Below are 23,791 nucleotides of genomic sequence, written 5' to 3'. Positions count from 1 at the left end.
GGTATTTTTTCCCTCCTTTTATCTTAAAAAGCCTTCAGTAAAATAAGACTCCTTCAACACAGGCTCATTGTTTTATCAAATCAAGGAAAGAGCAAAGATCTGATATAACCTAGAACTTAATGTTTAAAATTGTAGATATACACTCACTTTCAGTTCAGTTCAGTCGCTCAGTCGTGTCTAACTCTTTGCAACCCCATGAATCGCAGCACGCCAGGCCTCCCTGTCCATCCCCAACTCCCGGAGTCCACTCAGACTCACGTCCATCGAGTCAGTGATGCCATCCAGCCATCTCATCCTCTGTCGTCTGCGTCTTCTCCTCCTGCCCCCAATCCCTCCCAGCATCAGAGTCTTTTCCAATGAGTCAACTCTTCTCATGAGATGGCCAAAGTAATGGAGTTTCAGCTTTAGCATCATTCCTTCCAGAGAAATCCCAGGGTTGATCTCCTTCAGAATGGACTGGTTGGATCTCCTTGCAGTCCAAGGGACTCTCAAGAGTCTTCTCCAACACCACACTTCAAAAGCAGCAATTCTTCGACGCTTAGCCTTCTTCACAGTCCAACTCTTTAGCCTCATCTGTAATTATTAAAATGCCAAGCAGTAGCAAATCAGCTTATCATTGTGTTTGTTCTAAATTGACTGGCTACTAAATGGTTCATAAATTCAGAAATTTTTGTTGTTGGGCCATAAATTTTATGGAGCAAAATATCTTTGTGTATTCTTTGAGCTTTCATAGTCCAAAATATTAGTTTGGATTTTTTTAATGTCAATAAAAATTTAATGTTTTTGCCCATATTTTCCCTCCTCCTTTAACTCATCTCTTACAAATCTCCTGAGAAATTGACTTGCATGATTTCTTAAACCATTAGTCTCTTTGCCATTTTAAGATAACCTTCATTTCCTATATAAAGAAACCAAGGCTCTTAAGAAAAATCCTGGAGAGACCAATTCGAAAGTTATAGGCCTTTTTACTTTGCCTACCCAGCAAAAGGAAAGTGATCTAACTGGGGTTTACACATGTAAGTTGTTCAACTCACCAGTTGGTTTGGTCAGAGTCATTGCTGTATTCTGGTTCTGACTATAAATTAGGCAAATGCTTGTTCCAGCACCATTCAGGTTTCCCTGTGAGGTCACTTAAGGCCTCTGACAGAGAAACTAGTAGCTCAGGCTGACAGTTTGATCCATGATTTACCCTTTTGGGATATTGGCCAGAGCTTAGACTATAATAAATACTTTCTCAGCTTCAGAATATGCTCTGTATGTAGGTGAGACTCTCCTTCCTTCCTTGTTTGACTCTCTCAGTAATTGACAGATTCACTAAAGGTAAGCATTGTATTTAATCTTTGGATGACACTGAGGTAAAAATACCACAAAGGAAATTTCTGAATTGGGGGTGAGGCTAGACTGCATAATGATCAAGCTTTTCTTGTAACTCTTCAAATTCTGTACTTTAGTTATATACCAGCAAGTATGCTGTGCTATGCTTAGTTACTGTCGTGTCCAACTCTGCAACCCCATGGACTGTAGCCCGCCAGGCTCCTCTGTCCATGGGGATTCTCCAGGCAAGAATACTGGAGAGGGTTACCATGCCCTCCTCCAGGGGATTTTCCTAACCCAGGGAGTGAACCCAGGTCTCCCGCATTGCAGGTGGATTCTTTACCGTCTGAGTCACCAGGGAAGCCCAAGAATACTGGCAGAGCAAGTATTACTACTATAGTACTTTCATATAATACAGCACCATTGACTGACTTTCTGTCACTTACCTCATGGAGTCCATTCTGTTGTCTGTTCCCTTAGATTTTTATTAACAACGAGTGGCAGAACTCAGAGAGTGGGAGAGTGTTCCCCGTCTATAATCCAGCCACAGGAGAACAGGTGTGTGAAGTTCAAGAAGCAGACAAGGTATGTTCATCTGAGAAGAAAAACTGCTATGAAATAGCTACCTTCAGACAGCAAAACACTAAACTTATGCTGTCCAGACATCACCACTGATGTTCATTTATCACCTTTTGTGTGTGTGTGTGTGTGTGAAAGCAAATGTTTCTTCCTTTATTGCATCATCATCTCTCTTCCTCTCTAACAGGCAGACATAGACAAAGCAGTGCAGGCAGCCCGCCTGGCTTTCTCTCTGGGTTCAGTGTGGAGAAGGATGGATGCTTCAGAAAGAGGCCGTCTGTTGGATAAGCTTGCAGACTTGGTGGAACGAGACAGGGCAGTTCTTGCAGTAAGTAACCTAAGAAAACATCGTCTTTACCACGAAATTTACCATCCACTGAAATTTAGATTCCTCAGTCTTTCTGAAAACATGATATGACACAGATCTGGGGAACAAGTGAAGGAGTACATAATAACTCATGAAAAAGGGGAGAGGTTTGGCTTTTGGGGACCAGCTGAGTGTCTTTTACTGAATTTTGAAGAACAGAACCATAGCTTCCCATGACTCGTACAGACCTTGCTGCTTTCCTTGTCCCTCTCCCTCCCACCCTCAACGAAAAGAACAAGAACAATCCAGCAGTGGGAAAGTGAGCACGTTGCCTGCAGGAAGCCAAACCACTCTGTTGGCATTCTGAAGAGTTCTGCCTCTCTAGTGTGAGCCCCCTTAACCAGAGAGAATCCTTCAGAAGCAGAAGGTGTGACGCAGACCTCTCATACAGCTCTGCTCCCTTTCTTCTTCTGTCACTTTCTAGAATTGATAGAAAGGAGACAGGAGACAGCAACTTTCTTTTGCTACAGTGATCATTTTCTCACATAAGGGACATTCGCTTTCCTAGTGGTTTGTTGTTGTTGATGCTGTTTTAAAAATAGAAGTCAGTTTCTTTGAGAATACAAACTCTGGAACACTGGAACCATTTTGAAATGCCCGTAGTCTTCACCTGCATGACCCATAGTGACTCAGTCATTGAATATTGAGGGCATCCTTGTCGAGTCAGTGCATTAAGGCCATGAATACTACGTCTCTCCTCTGCTTGGAAAGCCACATCACTCTTGGGGTTTCCTTTGGGGGAGGGGAGCCCCAGTCCCTTCGGCATTGTCACTTCCACCATCACTCTCCCTTCTTCCATCCCCCTCATGGATCTGTTTCTAGCATGGAAACAAAAATGGATGCCTTATGGAGATGGTTTGGAACTCCTGCTGTGTGTAACACATATTTGTCCATAAAAGCATTTTCTGGTTTGGTACTTCAAGGAATGCTGTTTCCAATGAGATGTTTCTACATGTTGGGAAAAGGTGTTTCGTGAAGATTCATAAGACACTTGGCATATTAAAGACTGACAAGCCCTGCTCAGTGTGTCTCAACCCTTTTGGAGCCCCAACACTAATTTTCTGGCTAATCTGTCAATATTGTACAAAACAGAATTCTTTGGCGTACCTTGGGGGAACGCTGGTCTGTATGCTATCTCTTTACTGGATTTTGATTTCTTTGAGAGTGAAAAGTGTGTTTTACTTCCTTTTGTTGTAGTCCGAGTATAGTTCTTGGCACGTAAATAGTATGATGGGGGCACACTGATGGTCTGTAATTATCTATTTCAGTTAAATCCATACAGTATTCATAACATTAGATTAGCAGTACTTACTAGATGAAGATGTAGTTCATTTCTGCAGTTATCTTTTCATGTCATAACATTCAAATGCCATCCTTTCTCTGACGTAACTCACTGTGGTCAAGTCCTTTTTCCCATCACACTTAAATGAGAGTCCTACTTTTAAACACTCCTAAGCCATGTGATGAATGAATTTTACTAAGAGGTATCCTCTTGAATATAGGGAAGCTCCTGACCAGAATACTGAAGGTAATATTGCATCCAGGTAAACACAGTTGAGAATAAACCCAGGGCTGGCAACTCTCAGGTGATCAACAGCTCATAGGGATGGACTGCTTAGGTGGCCTAGAATCTGATGAATGGCTCTGCTTTAGTCTGTGTAGTCTAGACCTTGGCTCTATGCCCTCTGTGTGGAGAATATAATGCTCATCCCACAGACCTATAAATATTCTAAAAAGAACTGGGAAATACCTTGTTTTGCTAATATACAATGAATAGATCACATAATATTTTAAAATGAGTTCCATCCTATACACATATTACATGAATTAATTACACTGTAAATACTACTTTTATGTCATTGAATGGGAGAGTATTTCAATTTTAGTTTTGTTAGTACTCAGATAATTTTAGTGCCAGTATATATTGTAAAATGTCCTTGAGGAAGAGGACATGAGATTGCAAACATATGTTTTTGTTTATATTATTTGTTAAATATGTAAAACCCCCTACTATTTCTCAAGTCAAAATACTCTTCTCATTCCAGTGAATTCTTCTTAAATTCTTTACATTACAGACTTATCCTATTTAGGAATGTGTCATTAAAATAATAACATTTATAATCTAAAACTGCTTAATAACTCTAACTCTATTTTTATTAAATGGACCGAGTACTTCACTCTTAATAGATAATGGTTGTTAAGCTAAATATTTACAGAAAACCAGCCCTCATGTTGTTACAGTATGAGCTTCCCTAGAGGAGATCTTGTTTATTTGGTGGTAATAAATAAACTCGCTGTGCACCGCGGCCATTCCATTTCTCAGCAGGGGTCTTGGCAGCTGTGGAGAGCATTTTATATTCTCATCAAGTGCATAAGAGCCCATGTCCCTGCTCCTCTTTATGGATTCAGATTACTGATGTAGACTCTGAAAAATCCCCACGTAGCTCTGATCATTAATATAACAGAAGCTGGTTGACAAGCAGAACACTTTCTTTATCACCAGTGGTGTTTATGTATTGGAATAGTGGTTACTGGAAGCTCATACCCAAGCACAAGAACACGCACATACATACTCATGGTGGCTTTTACTGGAAACTAAACTTGACAAGCAGTACTAAAATCTTTTCATTTGGGAAATCAGAGTTGACCAGGTATGCGTCATTATTCAGATTCATTTGTATTCTTTCCATTCCTTTTTTTGTTTGCTCCAGCAATCACTTAATGTATCACTGGAAAGTTCTCTCTGTTTCTTTTCCCACAGACCATGGAATCCCTCAATGGTGGCAAACCGTTTCTGCAAGCATTTTATGTCGATTTGCAAGGAGTCATCAAAACCCTTCGGTATTATGCAGGCTGGGCTGATAAAATTCACGGGATGACCATTCCTGTAGGTATGTGAGACCTGAGTATGTTGAAAAGGGAAACATGAGACCTCAGCAGAAACACACTGTCACCATCAAACACAGACAGCAGTCACATGGAGTACAGATCTGAGCACACTTTTGCAGCAGCTTGAACTGAACAAAGAACAAAACAGATTTTGTCACTGCTTCTGACAGTATCCCTATTTCAATATGTAGCCAGTCCACACATAGGTGCAGAGGAAGCCACATCAGTACATCAGTCAGCTAAGGAATAAGCGTGTGTCAGCTGCAGAGTTCCTTGCACTGTGCTAGCTTAGGTGCTGGGGGCGGGACAAGCATTGGGTGTGGGAAAGCCAGGGAAAAGTCTGAGAAGATTAAGACTTGGCCCTTGGTCTCCTGAAACCTAAGATTTTCTTGTTTAGAAGGAAATCCTCTAAAATGTTAACAGTTGTTTTCTCTGAGTGGTGAGATTATGGATTGTTTATTATTTCTTTTTCATATTTCTCTATATTTTCTGTATTTCCTATAAAGACCATGAACTACTTTTACCATCTGTAAAAACAACCACCATCCTGACACATTGTCTTTTAAGATCCAGTTTTGGAGACAAAACCAGTAAGACAAAACAAAGATCTCTACAGGAGAGTTACAGTTAGGTGCTAAGCTGTGTGGCTTGGTCTGTCAGTGCTGTGGCCCTTAAAGCAATGGGAAGGCATCCAAACTAAGTCAGTGGAAAGGTCTCGGTCTGAGCATGAACACAAGCCCGCCAGGCTTCTCTGTCCATAGGGATCCTCCAGGCAAGAATACTGGAGTGGATTGCCATTTCCTTCTCCAGGGGATCTTTCTGACCCAGGGATCGAACCTGTGTCTCTTACATCTCCTGCGTTGTCAGGCTTTACCACTAGTGCCGCCTCGGAAGCCCAAGCATGAGTACTGGGCTGTAGTAACATGAAATACAGTGCTTTCACAGCAGCGCCAAGGGGTAGGCACTGTTACTACCAGAGGAGAAAACTGAGGCCTAGAAACGTTACATCGTCTTCCTGATTCACCCAGCAGATAAACTGTAGAGCCAAAACTTTGGTGTTAGAGCCTGGCGAATCACTTCACTAGAGAATCTGTTTTAGAAACTGGGAGGAAGAAACATCATGACAGGAAAGGAGCCAGCTGGAAGAGATATGAGGATATGGGCAGTGGTGAATAGGTATACAGAGAGACAATACATGTGTTTGAGTGGCTCCTGGATGGGCTAAGTAGTGTACCAGGTGCTCTACCTGTGTTCTTTGGAGAAGAGCCCACTTTCCATGTGCATACTGGAGAGAGTGGAGAGTGATGCTGGGGACCTTAGAGTGCCCGTGTGGGCCTTCCTCGATGGAGGAGCATTGGTTTCCCAGGAAAGGAAACCAATGGCTGATAGTGTAGCTGGCTTAGAGCAGCGCCTCTCAAACCTGAATGTGCATATGTATTACCTGGGATCGTCTTCCAGTGTAGGTCTAGGATGGGGTCTGAGAATCTGTGTTCCTATCCAGCTGCCAGGCTATGCCTGTGCTGCCAGTTCTCTGCCTCAAGTAGTGAGGAGTCACAGTGACAAAGAAGAGAGATGAGACTTCTTTAACATTATCTCCATGAATGATGGTGACATGTGGAATGCTGGTTTTAGAAAATGGGTTTCTGGTTATAGAGACTCTTCCCTGCCATTCAGAAGTTTCCCAAGTTCAGACTCAGAAGGATGGAGAAGATAAAGGAAGGCCAGAATCTTAGTTTAGTCCTGGCTCTCAGATATTACGGACCATTGTTCTTTGTAGGATACGTAGGATTGAAGAACGGCCTAAGTGAGACAGAGTCATAGCTTGGTATGTGCATACCTGTGGGAGGGCCTGGGAATTAAAACCTTTGTCAAGAACAGGACATGTGTCAGCCTTTTCAAGCTGACCTCTGCTGTTTCAATGCAGAAAGGAAATTATCAGAATCAAAGGTTCCAGTTTTTTTGCATCCCACCTCACCTGCCATTTCACTGTTTCGGATATTTAAACATCTTTTCAAATGATATACGGAGATCTTAGAAATAAGATAAAATCTAAGACTGTATGTATACATAAATACCTACTTGGCCTAACAATGTCTTGGTTTTCTTTTGCCTCCTTAGGAGAAAAGTCCTTGATTGATTAGATAAAGATTTGTTGGAATTTTTGATCATATTTGATACTTTACTATAACTTTATCTGGCAGTAGAGGTGGTTGGTTTATAAACCTCACTGTTTTCATCTGATGCTCTTTAGAGATTCTGAATTAGAAGTACAGGGCTTAGAAAAGACATTCACTGTAGTCTCTCCCACCTTTACTCATAAACTGGTGTCCAGCCTGTGAAGGAAAAAAAGAGGAGGAATTCTGTAAAATGCTAAGTAATTTTTGTTTCCCTGATTTCCTCTAATGTGCATTCAGAGGGATACTTTGGGAGAAGGCAATGGCACCCCACTCCAGTACTCTTGCCTGGAAAATCCCATGGATGGAGGAGCCTGGTAGGCTGCAGTCCATGGGGTCACTAAGAGTCGGACACGACTGAGCAACTTCACTTTCAGTTTTCACTTTCATGCATTGAAGAAGGAAATGGCAACCCACTCCAGTGTTCTTGCCTGGAGAATCCCAGGGATGGGGGAGCCTGGTGGGCTGCTGTCCATGGGGTCGCACAGAGTCGGACACGACTGAAGCGACTTAGCAGCAGCAGCAGCAGGATGAAGAACTCTCCAGGGATTCAGGTCGTTAGGCAGAGGTCCTGGGAAGCTGTGGGTCTGGGACATAAGATACTTCATTGTGGTGCCTCAGGCAGATGAAAGAAGGACAAAGACAGACATGAACTTGGCCACTTTCCTTTCTGTTCCAGTTTTAGACACATTTTGGCATGCCTATAGGCTACTGAGTGTTCATCTCACAACCCCTTTGACTAGTTCAGTGCTTAGGGCATCTGGTTGGCTAAACCCAGGGGGTCATAGTAGAAGACCAGGGAAAGGGAGGGTCATTATTGTTCACTTATTTATTCTCACGTTTGTTCAGTCAGTCCATCTGTGCTTTATTGTCATTTGTAACTTTATAATTTAATATCAGCTTGATTTCTGTCTCTGTGTTCTTGGCTTTTTTCAATGAAATCTGGACCATAAGAAAGCTATTAGCTTTTAACCATTAGGTCTTTATTGTGTTATATACGTTTCCATGTGCCAAGTCTCTTCAGTCGTGTCCAGCTCTTCATGACCCTGTGGACTGTAGCCTGCTAGGCTTCTCTGTCCATGGGATTCTCTAGGCAAGAATACTGGAGTGGGTTGCCATTTCCTCCTCCAGGGAATCTTCCCAACCCAGGGATTTAACCCAGGTCTCCTGCGGCTCCTGCATTACAGGCAGATTCTTTACTGCTGAGTCACATTTTCCTGTGAAACAGCCTAATTTTGTTTGAGATTATAAGTATAAAGAAATAATATACTTTATGTTTGAGCATGTAAAAGTCTTTTGCATACAGGATCTGTGTGATTCTATGTGTGATCCTGTGAAACAAGTCAGTTTTTAAAAGGTATTATACACATTTTGCAGGTAAGAAAATGAGACAGCAAGGGTTTAGTGTCTTGAACAAGGTCACATATGAGTAAGTGGCAGGCCTGAGATTCAAACCCAAGTCTCTCTTTGCCTAAGCCATTGTAGACCCTCTGGTAGAGACCTATCAGCAGAGTGGGAAAAGGAAGAGGCCAGTCAACCCGGTGAAGTCTTGAACCCTCTGCATATTTTTAGATTAACATTAACTGTTCTTCCTAGAGGAAATAGAAGGGTAGAAAGCAGTCATAAAAATAAATCTGAAAGTTTTTTTTTTTAATCTATGACTGCTTTGTTGCATTGAATCATACTCCATGGTTCATCCAATTTAGTATCCCTGACACTGAAGGATAAGACCCAGGAAGAGTGGGAGGAATTATGCTGTTGTCTCTGGGTCTCCTTCCCATTTAGGAAGGCTGGGCATTCTGCCTCATAATGGGAAGAGCTCTTCCTTTACCTCTTCTACCATGTGTCAGCCTCAGCCTCTCGGGCATCCCCTCATTCATACGTTCATTCAGCAGGTTTTTTTAACCACCTGTGTTAAACACTGGGGCTACAAAGGTAAGCAAGTAAGATGCCCATAGAATAGTAAGGAAAACAAGCAGGTAGACAGCTGAGTGCAATATAGAGTGGCTTGTTCACATATGGACATACAAAGTTCAGTGTGTACTCTGTAGGAAAGGCATATCACTCAGCATTAAGGCTTCCTGGAGAAGGAAGTGAGATACACAGCTGATACCTGTGCAAGGGCTGGTGCGTGAAGATGTAGCCAGGGCGACAACCAGCAGTGCTAGAAGTCTGCGCAGAGCATGGAGGGAGCAGAGTCTGTGTGCTAGTGTGGCCAGTTTTAGCAGACAGTGGGGCCCTGGGCCTGGGGAGGCTGCTACAAGTGTTTTTCCACAGTAATGGTGAGTCACTGAATTATTTTAAGTAAATAAGTGTCTTGATCAAAATTGGTCTTAGAAAGAGATTTTGGTGACATAATGGATAATCAGTTGCAGAGAGCAAGTAAGTACTTTTCCCCGCTCCCCCGGCAGGGTAGCCTCCCTCTAGAATATCTGGGAGGAGGAAAAAAGGATTGCAGCATGACCACTGCTGAGCCTCCACTGGACAGCCATTTCGCACTCTGAACTGAGAGATTCCCTTATCCCTCTCTGTTACATCCTAACCAAGGCCCACAGTTGGATGTTTTCACAGAGTCATGCAATATTAGTTTGACTCACAATGGTCTGAGTGTTCTTGTCTTTACAATATTATCTATAATTTCTGGCCATGGTACTCAATGGAACCATTCTCTCTGACCATAAATCCTATGCTTTGACCCTTCTGCTATAACATCTGCTAATTATGATGATAAATAATAATCATTATTATGATTTATTGTACACTTTCCTTGTGCCTATTATAGTATCTCTAATCTCATAGCAGCCCTCCAGGGGAAGTAGTTTTATCTCCGTTCTGATCATTTTTAACCTATGCCAAAATTCTCGGCTCCTCCCATGGCCACAAAATCTTTGTGCTGGAGGAAGGAACAAAGATTATCTTCAGTTCACTGAGGGAGAAGTCGAGGTTTTGGTTTACATTACTTATGATTTTCCTGTTACAGTGTTGATTTGTTTTGTGATAGGTAAGCAGAGAAAATGTAGTCCATACTTTAACTAAATTCTGACATAAAAATGAGTTTATGATACATTAGCATATCCAAAGGTTAAAAAGCTACACAGGCCACCTGTAATTATTTATCCAGTTCACCTCCCCTCAGTTTTACCTGTTAAATTAAAGGATAGGCTAAAAATGTGCAAAAATTGTCTTGAATCTTAATGTTCTGCCTTCAACAGCTCGATCTGATTTAATGTTGTCAACAGAGAACTCATATGGTGAGATCATGTTCAATCAATGAGAATGTGGAGCTGTTTGCTTTACTCACCTAAGCAGAACCCAGAGCAGATAGAAAGAAACAAAGTGTCTGACTTTGTGACCCCATGGAATTCTCCAGGCCAGAATACTGGAGTGGGTAGTGTTTCTCTTCTCCAGGGGATCTTCCCAGCCCAGAGATTGAACCCGGGTCTGCACGTTGCAGACAGACTCTTAACCAGCTGAGCCACAGGGGAAGCCCAAGAATACTGGAGTGGGGAACCTATACCTTCTCCAGTGGATCTTCCCAGCCCAGTGCCTCCTGCATTTCAGGCGGATTCTTTACCAGCTAAGCTATCAGGGAAACCCAAAGCAGGTCGAGTTACCTGAATTGGTGGTGACGGATCATGGAGTCTGCTTCACATGTAACCTCTTTGAGAGGCAGGTTGAAGAAAACTCAGGGATCCCTAAGGCCATCCTCCTCATTTTTCAGACAGAGAAACTAAGGTCCAGAGAAGTAAAGTAGCTTTTTTCCCAAGGTCATATAATGTGTAGTGGTAGAGCTAAGATATGTTCATAATTGACTCAGGAGCATGTAGTTAAACTTCTGAGATGCTGCCACTTGACACCTGGGGGAAACAGTGTCATCTTCACTGTATGTTACTGTAGAATCTCCAGTGTCTGTATAGGTATCTATGGTGTTTATCATTACAGCTGTGAAATGCCCAGTGAGACCTGCCCAGTCTCAGAATACATAGGAATCTGCTAGAGGACGTAATGGACTAGTTCAGTGTAGTTGGTCTAATTGTTCATTACTGGGGTCACCAAAAGGTCATTGCTAGTTCCTTGAAAGATGGCCATCCATTCATTGAATTGTTTAACCGATTTTGATGCTATTAAATAAACTCATTTTTAGAGTTACCAGATGTATAAAAATTGTAGCAGTTCTTGAAATGCTCTTAGTATTACAGTTGGGAGCCATTTCTTGAGGTCCATGTTTAATAAATCTCTCCTCAATTTCTGGCACATTTCAGATTCTTCTGATTTCATTTACCATACATATTACCTAATCATACTCTAGTTTATGTATAGAGTGTGTCAATGCCCGATACTCTTATGAGAATAATAATTTTGTTAATTTTTTTTCAAGCAGCTGTTAAATCTGCTTTAAGGAGTAATGTTTATCCTGAAGGAATAATCCACACAGTTGTTGTAATTAAGTAACTTCTATCTTTCCTGTGTAATTTGCTGTCAGTCGGTTCAGTCACTCCATCATGTCTGACTCTTGGTGACTCTGTGGTCTGCAGCACGCCAGGCTTCCCTGTCCATCCAACTCCCAGAGCTTGCTCAAACTCACGTCTATTAAATGACATAGAACAGTGGCTCAACATTCACAAATACGGAAGAAGTTTTCCTGTTACTCATCTCTAGGGACAAAGACTCTTTTTACTGTAAACTAAGAAATGGCTTAATCTATACATGCTCGGTAAAATTTGATCCATAGTTCAACTAAATTCATGATAAAGCTTTTAATTGTAATTCTTCATCAAGTTACATAACACTGAGGTGTAAAAACACATCAGAAAAGTTGTCTCTGGGTGTGTCTTAAACTCCTTCTAAGAACAGTAGTTTTTACTTTCTTGAATGAAATGCAAAAGAGGCTAAAAGATAAAAAGTCCTAAACACGAGATTTAGTATTTCCGTCTTGGTGTCTCATCTCTTCTTTAGTTTCCTCCACCATGGTTGTGTCCTAACTTGCTGGCTTGGAATATGGTATTCAGAACATTTATTTGTTATTTTCATCAAATGCAGTCCGTTCTTGCTGAGTCTGAGCTCTCTCTGTAATGCCTTATATTTGGTAAGAAAATGGTTGTAGCCTAAAGTGGAGTATCTGAGTTTGGATGGAGATTTTTTTTCCTCTGTCAAGCTGATGTGCTTTATAGTGCAAAGCTAGAGAAATGATGGAAACAATCTTTTTAATCATCATACTGTATTTAAATAGTGTTACAGCAAAAAGACTAAAGGTGTTTCAGATGGTAAAGAATCTGCCTCCAAAGCAGGAGACCCAGGTTCTAATCCTGGGTCAAGAAGATTCCCTGGAGAAGGGAATAGCTATCTACTCCAATATTCTTGCCTGGAGAATTCCATGGATGGAGCAGTTTGACAGGCTATAGTCAATGAGGACATGACTGAGCAACTAACCCTTTTACTTTGGGCTTTTCGGAAGGCTCAGTGGTTAAAAAAAAAAAAATCTGCCTGCCAGTGCAGGAGATGTGGGTTCCATCTCTGGGTTAGGAAGATCTCCTGAAGGAGGAAATGGCAACCCTCTCCAGTATTCTTGCCTGGGAAATCCCTTGGATAGAGAAACCTAGTGGGCTGTGGTCCATGGAGTCACAGAGTCAGACATGACTGAGTGACTGAACACATTAACAAAAGATGGGAAATGGGCTGTGATTTTTTTTCTAGGCAGAGAGGTGTACTCATACTTCGTCCTAGGTACAGAAGAGAAGGAGGGAGAAGTAACCCTGCCGCCCACTGGCGTCCACTTATCCCAGATGCAGAGAGGCACTCAGCCTTAGACTCCCCATCCCAAGAGGAAGCCTGCACTCTGTAGCATTCCCTTTATAGCTTGAGATACAGTAGTCTATGTGAGTTCTCTCTCCACACACCACATCCTTGAAGAATCATTTTCACCCTTTTTTCCCCCTTCTGCATTCCTTGGCATCACACTCTGATTCTGTGGTTTGTGATATCCACCTAAATCCAAACCTTATTCACCTTTGGTATGTTTCTAAGGGAAGTGAACTTGAAGTCTGATGACCTAGTTTCAAGTTCAGGAGCCACAACTTAACCAGTGACACTACTTTAGACTTAACTTCTCTGTGGCATATTTTCACTACTTGTAAATTTCAAATAATATTAGTTGCCTTAATTTTTCCATACATTGTTTTGAGCATGAAATGAGGCAAGAATATGAAAATATTTTGTAAAAGTTATATATGTTTTTGTTTTTATTTTTGTAATTTAAAAGTGTTAAAAACATTGCTTAGATTCTTCTGCACTTCAGATCAGAGAGGCCAAAAGTAAATAGAAATGAAGTCAACAACTGTAGATCATCACGAGACCTGGGGACTTCCCTTTATCCACTTGGCTCCTCTGAACCTGGGTACCTGGAGTGTGATCTGTGCATCAGAGCATTGGTGTAACCTGAGAGCTTGCAGAAATGCAGACTCTTGGGTTCCAGCCTAGATTTACAGGTTCAGAATCTGCATTTTAATAACTCCAGATGCTTTGTGTACACATTTAAATTTGAGAAGCACAGTGTGGCATATTATGTGGCACAATGAAAATCAGAACCACAATGAGGTATCACCTCACCCTGGTCAGAATGGCTATCATCAAAAAGTCTATAAACAGTAAATCCTGGAGAGAATGTAGAGAAAAGGGAACCGTCCTACACTATTGGTGGGAATATAAATTGGTGCAACCAGATAAGAACAGTATGGAGGTTCCACAAAAAACTAAAAATACAGTTGTCATATGATCCAGCAAGTCCACTCCTGGGTATATATCTGGAGAAAACTCTTAACTCAAAAATCACATGCCCAGTGTTCATAGCAGCATTATTTACAATAGCCAAGACATGGAAGCAACCTAAATGTCCCTTGACGGATGAGTGGATAAAGAAGATATGTGTGTGTGTGTATGTATACACATAATGGAGTATTATTATTCAGCCATATAAAGAATGAAATAATGTCATTTGCACTAACATGGATGGACCTAGAAATTATCATACTAAGAGTATTAAGTTAGACAAGGATAATTATCATATGGTATCAGTAATATGTGGAATCTTTAAAAGATGATAAAAATGAAATTATTTACAGAATAGACTCACAGACATTTAAAAACAAACTTACAGTTACTAAAGTGAGAAGGTAAGGGAGGGATAAATTTGGAATTTTGGATTAAGAGATGCAGACTACTACATATAAAACAAATAAACAAGAAGGACCTACTGTATAGCACAAGGAACTGTATTTAATATTTATAATAAATGCAAAAAGGCAAAATGGTTGTCTCAGGAGGCCTTACAAGTAGCTGAGAAAAGAGAGCTGAAAGAAAGGCAAAGAGGAAAAGGAAAGATATACCCGTCTGCATGCAGAGTTCCAGAGAATAGCAAGGAGAGATAAGAAAGCCTTCCTAAGTAATCAATGCAAAGAAATAGAGGAAAACAATAGAATGGGAAAGACTAGAGTTCTCGTGAAGAAAATTTGAGATTCCAAGGGAACATTTCATCCAAAGATGGGCTCAATAAAGTACAGAAATGGTATGGACCTAACAGAAGCAGAAGATATTAAGAAGAGTTGGCAATAATACACAGAAGAACTATACAAAAAAGATCTTCATGACCCAGATAATCATGATAGTGTGATCACTCACCTAGAGCCAGGCATCCTGGAATGTGAAGTCAAGTGGGCCTTAGGAAGCATCACTATGAACAAAGCTAGTGGAGGTGATGGAATTCCAGTTAAGCTATTTCAAATCCTTAAAGATGATGCTGTGAAAGTGCTGCACTAAATATGCCAGCAAGTTTGGAAAACTCAGCAGTGGCCACAGGACTGGAAAAGGTCAGTTTTCATTCCAGTCTCTAAGAAAGGCAATACCCAAACTACTGCACAATTGTACTCATCTCACACGCTAGTAAAGTAATGCTCAAAATTCTCCAAGCCAGTCTTCAGCAATACATAAACCGTGAACTTCAGATGTTCAAGCTGGTTTTAGAAAAGGTAGAGGAACCAGAGATCAAATTGCCAACATTCACTGGGTCATTGAAAAAGCAAGAGAGTTCCAGGAAAACATCTGCTTTATTGACTATGCCAAAGCCTTTGACTGTGTGGATCACAATAAACTGTGGAAAATTCTGAAAGAGATAGAAATACCAGACCACCTGACCTGCCTCTTGAGAAATCTGTGTGCAGGTCAGGAAGCAACAGTTAGAACTGGACATGGAACAACAGACTGGTTCCAAATAGGAAAAGGAGTACTTCAAGGCTGTATATTGTTATCCTGCTTATTTAACTTATATGCAGAGTACATCATGAGAAATGCTGGACTGGATGAAGCACAGCAAGACTCAAGGTTGCTGGCAGATATGTCGATAACCTCAGATATGCAGATGACATCACCTTTATAAGATCATGGCATCCGGTCCCATCACTTCATGGCAAATAGATGGAGAAACAATGGAAACAGTAGCTGACTTTATTTTTCTGGGCTCCAAAATCACTGCAGATGGTGATTGCAGCCATGAAATTAAAAGACGCTTACTCCTTGGAAGGACCAACCTAGACAGCATATTAAAAAGCAGAGACATTACTTTGCTAACAAAGGTCCGTCTAGTCAAGGCTATGGTTTTTCCAGTAGTCACGTATGGATGTGAGAGTTGGACTATAAAGAAAGCTAAATGCCAAAGAATTGATGTTTTTGAACTGTGGTGTTAGAGAAGACTCTTGAGAGTCCCTTGGACTGCAAGGAGATCAAACCAGTCCATCCTAAAGAAGATCAGTCCTGAGTGTTCGTTGGAAGGACTGATTTGAAGCTGAAACTCCAATACTTTGGCCACCTGATGCTAAGAACTCACTTATTTGAAAAGACCCTCGTTCTGGGAAAGATTGAAGGCAGGAGGAGAAGGGGATGACAGAGGATGAAATGGTTGGATGGCATCACCAACTCAATGGACATGAGTTTGGGTAAACTTTGGGAGTTGGTGATGGACAGGAAGGCCTGGTGAGCTGCAGTCCATGGGGTCACAAAGAGTCGGAGATGACTGGGTAACTGAACTGAACTGAATCCATGTTTATTTAATTATTAGGCTTGAAGAATATTAGAAGAAAATATTGCTAGCTCATGAAATCTTTTATTTCTTAGATTTTCCTGAATGTGAGGCTAACAAATAGCTTTTAAAAGATGAGTTAATTTAAGATGTTGTAAGTAATAGGGTAGGTGGTACTTGGATATAGTAAAAATTAAGATGGCTCTTTTTTTGCAATTTGAAAATTTTTATTGGAAAGTAGTATTTTTACAATATTTTATTAGTTTCTGCTGTCCAGCAAAGTGAACCAGCTGTACGTATGCATATCCCCTCTGTTTTGGATTTCAGGAAGGTGGCTCTTACGTGATTGTCCTTTGAGGAACCCTGGTCTAGAAGCTGGTGAGAGTCAGAGCTGGGTCATACTAGCTGTGTGGGACCTCTGGCGTGCCTCCAGCCCTGGTCAGGGGTTACATGTAGGAGGTATAGTTCTCATGTGCCAAGTACCCTGCTTCAGACTAAGGGTGTTCAGAATCCTCTTCCACCAACCATCCTAGAATACAGACTGAACTCAAAGGTCTGGGACCCCTTCTTTATCTCTCTCATTCAGTGCTCTTTTGGGAAGCGCTCAAGCACCAAAATGCCCTTTATTTATTTACTGTTTAGAGAAACTTAGAAGAGTCTTCAATTTCTTTCCTTGTGCCAGCTTTAGCTAAATGTTGATTCTGTGAACATTTATCCAGGAAAGTTCTCATTCCCCATAACTCAGTTTCCCTTTGGATATAGCTATGGAGTTAAGTTCATTTCCTTCTGAGGTCAGCTTTTAAAGATTGCCCTACATTTCTTTTTTCTTCTCTTTTGTTTCTTCAGTAACTTTCAAAATTATATACGTAGTACAACTAAACTCCTCAGCATTTAGAATGGAGAGAGGGAAAATGCTTTATGAATTACCATGCTGTGGTTGTGCAAGTGCCCTGTGAATTCTTCTGGACCATTCTAGTGCTGCTGAAATATGCACCTGTGTTGCTCTCCAGTTCGTATTCCAGTTTTCGTCTTAGCCCTTTTGCACTTCATATTGACATTACACTCTCTTTCTATAGTCTGGAATTAATACTTGAATCCATCATCTTACCCATATTACAGCATTTATTTGGGAAGAATTTCCTTGCAAATGATACTCTTTAGCCTCTTGATCATTTTTTTTTCTCCCCATGAGAAATCTTCTCAGGGAGAAGAAACAAACATTTATATCTTCTAAAGGAAAAAATGTGAAAAGTATTAATAGGAAAAAAAGCTTTTTCAGAGATTTATAAATTGAAGAAAGGTGGTAACTGGCACTATTGTAAAGAAAGATATCTATGAAAATTCTTGAATTGTCTGCATACAAAGCTGAGATAGTTAACTTGATTTTTTAAATATTACTTAGACTTCTTATTGTCCTCCTATGGATGGTTTCCATATTTGGGCTATTTTTTGTTGTTTTAGTGGAGATACATTCTAAAATAATTTCTTTGCTACAGTTACTGAGTTTACCTACTTCCTAAAGTCTTTAATTTAAAGTATATACCTCAAACAAAATTAAGAGACAAGTAGCAGACTAGGGGAAAACTTTGCGTATACACATGACAAAGGCCTAATGTCCTTAATATATACAGAGTTCTCTAACTGACGGAAAAAGAAGAATAAACCAGTAGAAAAATGGGAGAGGATATAAACCTGAAGAAAAAAATTTTAATGGCTATTAAACATGAAAACGTATTCAATCCATATATCATCAAGCACAAATCAAAACAAGTTGTCATTTTCTTTCAGGTTGACCAAAATTTAAAGATTTGAAAAAAAACCCATGTTAAAGGATAGGGAGGAAAAAAACATGTTGGAATTATGAACTGAATAATTTTTCTGAAGGGTGATTTGGCAGTATTTATCAAAATGTGAAATGCGTGTACATCTGACTGTGAAATTTCACCAATATGCATAGATATATAAAATAGTGTTACAGCATTATTTATATAGCTTGCACTGAAAGTAGTCTCTTTAGTCTCTCAGGACAGTTTACAGCAGTACCATTATTTATTGAGCCAGTGGCAAAACATTCAGCAGCTTAAAAAAGTGTGTTAGATTTATATGAAAAAAAAGTGGGAAAAACCAAAGTGTAGAAGCCTATGTATAATATAGTCCCATTTGTATTCTTTTGAAAAAGAGAGAGGATAAAAGGATGCTAATGTATGTGGGGGGGAAAGTTCTTTGAAAAGATGTACCAGCAACAGATAGCTGTTAATTCTGGGAAGAATTAACATCTCCCCCTGTCCCTACTCTTATCCACATCTCTAATAGTAATGCTCTTCCTGAGTATTAACAGAGGGTCTCCACTTTCCCCAGCGAACATCTTTTGAGAGAGAAAACAGGTGTCAGTGAAGTGGCCAAAGGGTTGACAATTAATGCAGGGGGCAGGTGCGGGGAAGACCCAATACCAAAAATGAAAAGCTTTATGCTAAAAACAGGCATTTTTTGGTTATTTCCTTTAGCCACTTAAAATAATTCAGATAAACATAATGGTACTTTCCTAAAGAAGAATTTGGTTTGGATTTCCTGGGTATTTGTTCCAACTGCTGCTTGCTCCTATAGGGAAAAGAAGGTCATTAAGTCATCCTCATTTCCATGGCTGGTTTGAAGGTGGAGGCTTTGGGTTATTGATGAAATCTTCTTTGAAGTGGACTCTTGCCTTCTTGAAATAGTCCTAGACATGCCTGGGTTCCCCCAGTGCCCAGAAGTGCATTTGGACACCAAGACTGAGTTATGAAACAGGTCTTACTTTTAAATCTCACCTTTTCCAGCTGCCTAGCATTTTAAATTTACCTGATAGCATTTTACTTAGTTTCTTTTTTTTTTTTTTTTAATATTTTCAGAAAGCTCTTTAAAATTTTGAGGAACCTCAGTTTTTAACTCAAGTAACTATTCCATATATAAGTATCATTCTGATAGTTGATATAATATTTAATATTTTCCCGTTTCCAGCCACTCCCCGCTCTGTCCCTTCCCCACCATCCACCCCCAGGACTGCATCTGGTGTGATAAACTCATCCTTTATTTTGCCTTCAAGGTCCTCTACCAGTACTCTGTTTGGGTGTCTGGGAACCTGATGTGGAGAAACCCTTTGCCAAGTGATAGCTTCTGCTAGCTTTAATACACAGTGGAGTGGGAACCATGACAAAAAAGTGTTTTCAACTTTATTTCTGCTTTTTGCTGCCTCCCGTGTTCTCCCTCTGCAGTTCTTCTTCTCATCTGAACTCTGTGGCAGTGACTGTGCTCGTTTCTTTCAGATGGAGATTATTTTACCTTTACAAGACATGAACCCATTGGTGTGTGTGGACAGATCATCCCGGTGAGTGTATCTCCTCACGCCTCGTATTTATTTTCATTTGAACCAGTTCTCTTAAAGATACATAAAACATGGACTTCAGCAATGTGTGTTTTCCATTACTGGGGGAAAAAAACTGAGTTCATGTTGTTGACATATCTTTAACAGCCTCCCTGCAAATGCTTATTTGAACAGGTTAATAGGGTTTCAGCTTCGTTACCAGGAGTTGAATTCTCAAGTTATGGAATTCTCATGATTAAAATAAGCAAAGCAAAGCCCAGTGTATTAATAACCTGCCTTCAGTTATGGATGTCCATTCAGCTTATGGAAAATTAATGCTTTGTTATATTTGCTTGTTTATTTTTTAGAACTGTGACTCACCATTTTTCCAGGCATATTGTTTTATATGGTATTTTAATCCCATTCTTCCCCACTGTTTCTTTTCACAAGAATCTAGATAGAAGACCCTACAGAAGACACAGCAGTACAGTCCACGTCACAGTCATAATTGAAACCATGCCGTGCTGTTGTGTGTCTTGTACAGGGAAATAGATGTAGTGCTTAGTGTTTGGATTGGAACATTAAACACTGTCTTTTTTTTTCCCCTCTCTGCCTCATACATAGCCTTGGCACTATACAAAACATCATCGAGTCTTCCAGCAGGAGAGTCTAGCTAATCATTCTGGCAAGGATTTCAGGGGAGCCTCAACTTAAATTCTTAAAGTACAGACAAGAAGTTTTCTCAAAATATAGGAGAATAACTCAAGATAATCTTCAGCTTTGGGAGCCAAACATTTGGGGGACATATTAATAAATTATTTTAAAGGTCCACAAACTCTGGGTTACTGTGACATTTATTCGAGAATGAAAGGAGAAGATGAGAGATTTGGTTTAAGTTCTTCTGCCCCTAAACCACCCAGGGAAATACTACTTAGATCAGAGCCGGGTTGAGGTCTGTCACCTTAATTGCAGGAACTCAAACCTGCTTTTCCTGCCTTCCCCAGACTCAGCTGCAGCTTTCACTGACAGGACAAGAGCCACTTGTCAGCCAGCTCGGCTCAATTACTGCGCTCCCAAGATTTATATACTGTAGATGAAATTAAAACATCACTGTGTACTCCCAAGTTTATAAACAACTAAGGGGAAAAGAAATTGGGTGTTTGGTGAAGGCAAGACACTTGTATATTTTTGCAAGCTTGCCAGGGCCAGTGAGAATCTTTCAAGGATGGCAGCTGAGATGCTTCAGGCAGAAACACACTGTGGTCAGGGGCTAGAGCCAGGGCACCAGGATTTCTGTTTTCTTTCTTAATGAAATTATCAATGACACCTGATAGTACTGAGGTTCATGCCTGCACTTATAACAATACAAGCTTAATATTCTTTTTAAAATTGGTTTAAACCATCTTAGGCCCCAGTCTCAGATACACACATAGTCTCCATTAGTTTATTTTGCAGTGGCCAGGAGACAAACTAAGACTTTTGCGTCCTTATCAGTAGATGCACTTTATTTTTTGTAATTGTGTGTTTTGTGATAATACATGCAGGTAAAGAAAAAGGTACTGCCTTGAAATACACACTGACTTCTAGGTCTTCCTCTCTGAAGAGCTTTTATACCAGCCTGAAACCCTGGTATAAAAAAATCACAAATGCAAGAAAAAGTTTTCATACACAAGAACTTACTGGAACCAAAAGCTAATTTTAAAAACATATAAAATGACAACAATGAAAAGCTGAAACAAAACAAAGACTCCCTTTTAACGATAAGATTTCTTTTTGTGGGTAGCTGGAAAATAGTAATTTGCTGACCAGAGAGAGAATAGGGGAGATTTTCACGGTCAATCCTGTTCTCTTCTTAATGAAGTAATTAAAAAATCCAAACATCTATACTCTGTGGTGGGACAAGATTTATGTTGAGGACCAGTCTGAGAAATCTGAGAAGTCACAGCTTGAAAACAAAGTAATGGAGGAATATTTTTCCATCTATCAACCCTGAGATTTTGCCTTTCAGTGGAACTTCCCCCTGCTGATGTTTGCCTGGAAAATTGCTCCAGCTCTGTGCTGTGGCAATACAGTAGTTATTAAACCAGCAGAACAAACACCACTCAGCGCGCTCTACATGGGAGCCCTCGTCAAGGAGGTAAGAGAAACCGACCTCAGGAGTGGCTCCCACCCTCCTTAGAGTTGGGGCCTACTGGAGCATATCCGATTCAATGTGCTTCATCAGCTTTCACAAGCCACGTTTCCTCCAATTCTGTTTTGTTAGGCTGGCTTTCCACCAGGAGTCATCAATATTTTGCCAGGATACGGGCCAACGGCCGGGGCAGCAATAGCTTCTCACATTGGCATAGACAAGATTGCGTTCACAGGGTCTACTGAGGTAGGTGCCTGAGAAACCACAGCCTAAAGAACAGTTCCGCAAATGAATAGAGGGTTTGAGAGAAAATTGAAAATGTTACCCATGGACTGAACACCCAAAGAGCAGTGACTGCTCAAGGTCTTACCAAGCAGATAAGACCTTAACAAGGTCTTACCATAGCTAGAAGACGGATGGGTGGCAAAGTAAAGGTGGACATTGACTGTTTGTGCCTCAAATCTCTGGACTCTTGTGTGCTCCATTTGTGTGAGACCTGTCCCGGAAAAACAAAACCCTACTATATTTTGAAATAAAAGGAACAAATATCAGAGGCAAAAACAAACTAACAAACTGTCCCAAAAGAGTCTATCCCAGAAGCTGGGCTTCTGAACACTTTTCTTGAATCAAGAACACAAGTTAAGAACTGGAGATGTAAGTTAATCTCTGGTCAAGATGAAAATGGAAACACAACTTTGTCTTATCATTATATCCCCAACTCCTGTAGATGCTGTTTGCAGCTAACTATGACCATGAGCCTTAAAAGGTCTTAGAGAGTAGAGATCAGCAATTTTTTTCTGCAAAACACGGCCAGATAGCAAATGTTGTGAACTTTGCTGGCAATATGGTCTCTATTGAAACTACTTAACTCTGCCCCTGGAGCACAAAGTAGCCATAGGTGATGTAGTATGAACTGAACCCAGCTGCAGGCAAGCACTGTGTGTCCTGTATTGACCTTGCTTTGGGGTCAGGGGGCTCTGCCTGCCTGTCCACCTCTTGGCTCAAGCACTACTGGCCCACATGTCTTTCAGGAGTTATCAGTCATTCTGGTCAGATGAGACTAGAAGACACTCTTCAGTGAATGGTGCTGTGGTTCAGCTTCTTGTTTGGGCAGGGCAGACTGGGCCCTAGGGCTGGCAGAAGTCCTCATTTGAGGAGATGAATCAGGCCGATCTGCGCCCATCTGTGTTCCCTGGTCAGAGTGTGCCCCTAGTTTGGTTCTGCAGATGAGCAGAGCCACTGGTTGGGATTACTGCTTGGTCACTGCAGATGTGAATTCAGTCTGCCAGGATTTGTGTGTTGCAACCCCTCCCCCTCTCTCTGTTGCAGTCTCATTTCGGTGGTGGTTGAGCTGTGCAGATTCCCCTGCAGTGCCCATGGTGTGAGATCAGAGTAGTGGCTCCCACGGGTCAGCTCACAGTTATGAGTTCTCCTTTCCCACTGGAGAAGCCAGAGGGTCAGGAGAAATGTCTCCCCATGGTGCTGCAGTGGCCTGGGGGAGGGCAGTGCAGTCACGGTGTAGCTGCTTTTCTTACCCTTGTCGTGGGTCTCTGGTACAGGGGAGCGCTTCCCGCTTAACCTTGCGTTCTAGGGATCTCTCCATGATGTCTTTTTTTTTTTTTTTTTAACAAGTGATCCTTACGCTTCTTGTGAAGGAAAGCGAAGTCTGGAGCAGTCTGTGTTGCCATCTTGGTAACATCATTCCTCAGTATTTTCACTAGTACCAGATTGCTTTAATTATAAGGTTTTAAAAGATGTGTTGGAGTATGGCAGGCAAGATACCCTCTTATTTGGTTTTTCAAAACCTTTAGGCTGTTCTTGCCCATTCTTTCAGATAAAATTTCAGTTTGGTTTTCCAAGTACCTCACCTTCCTCCACACAGCTCTCATTGGAAGTTTGATTGGCATCCCATTACCTGTCGTATTAAATTGAA

The 23,791-nt window shown here is 40.9% G+C and overlaps 1 protein-coding gene across 2 annotated transcripts in view; it reads left to right on the top strand.

Annotated features, from left to right (window-relative positions):
• ALDH1A2 (aldehyde dehydrogenase 1 family member A2) overlaps nt 1-23,791 on the top strand; it is a 115,734-nt gene that overhangs the window by 55,140 nt on the left and 36,803 nt on the right. Inside the window, exons 2-7 of one of the 2 annotated variants that reach the window (XM_068964157.1) lie at nt 1,795-1,899; nt 2,081-2,221; nt 5,022-5,151; nt 19,690-19,751; nt 21,736-21,864; nt 21,991-22,104. In XM_068964157.1, coding sequence (XP_068820258.1) covers nt 1,795-1,899; nt 2,081-2,221; nt 5,022-5,151; nt 19,690-19,751; nt 21,736-21,864; nt 21,991-22,104 — 681 coding nt within the window. The remainder of the gene's footprint in view (nt 1-1,794; nt 1,900-2,080; nt 2,222-5,021; nt 5,152-19,689; nt 19,752-21,735; nt 21,865-21,990; nt 22,105-23,791) is intronic. The other variant, XM_068964158.1, reaches the window with a different exon arrangement.

This window comes from Capricornis sumatraensis, chromosome 2, assembly GCF_032405125.1.
Source record: "Capricornis sumatraensis isolate serow.1 chromosome 2, serow.2, whole genome shotgun sequence".
Lineage (NCBI taxonomy): Eukaryota > Metazoa > Chordata > Mammalia > Artiodactyla > Bovidae > Capricornis > Capricornis sumatraensis.
This window is presented reverse-complemented; position numbering and strand designations above follow the sequence as displayed.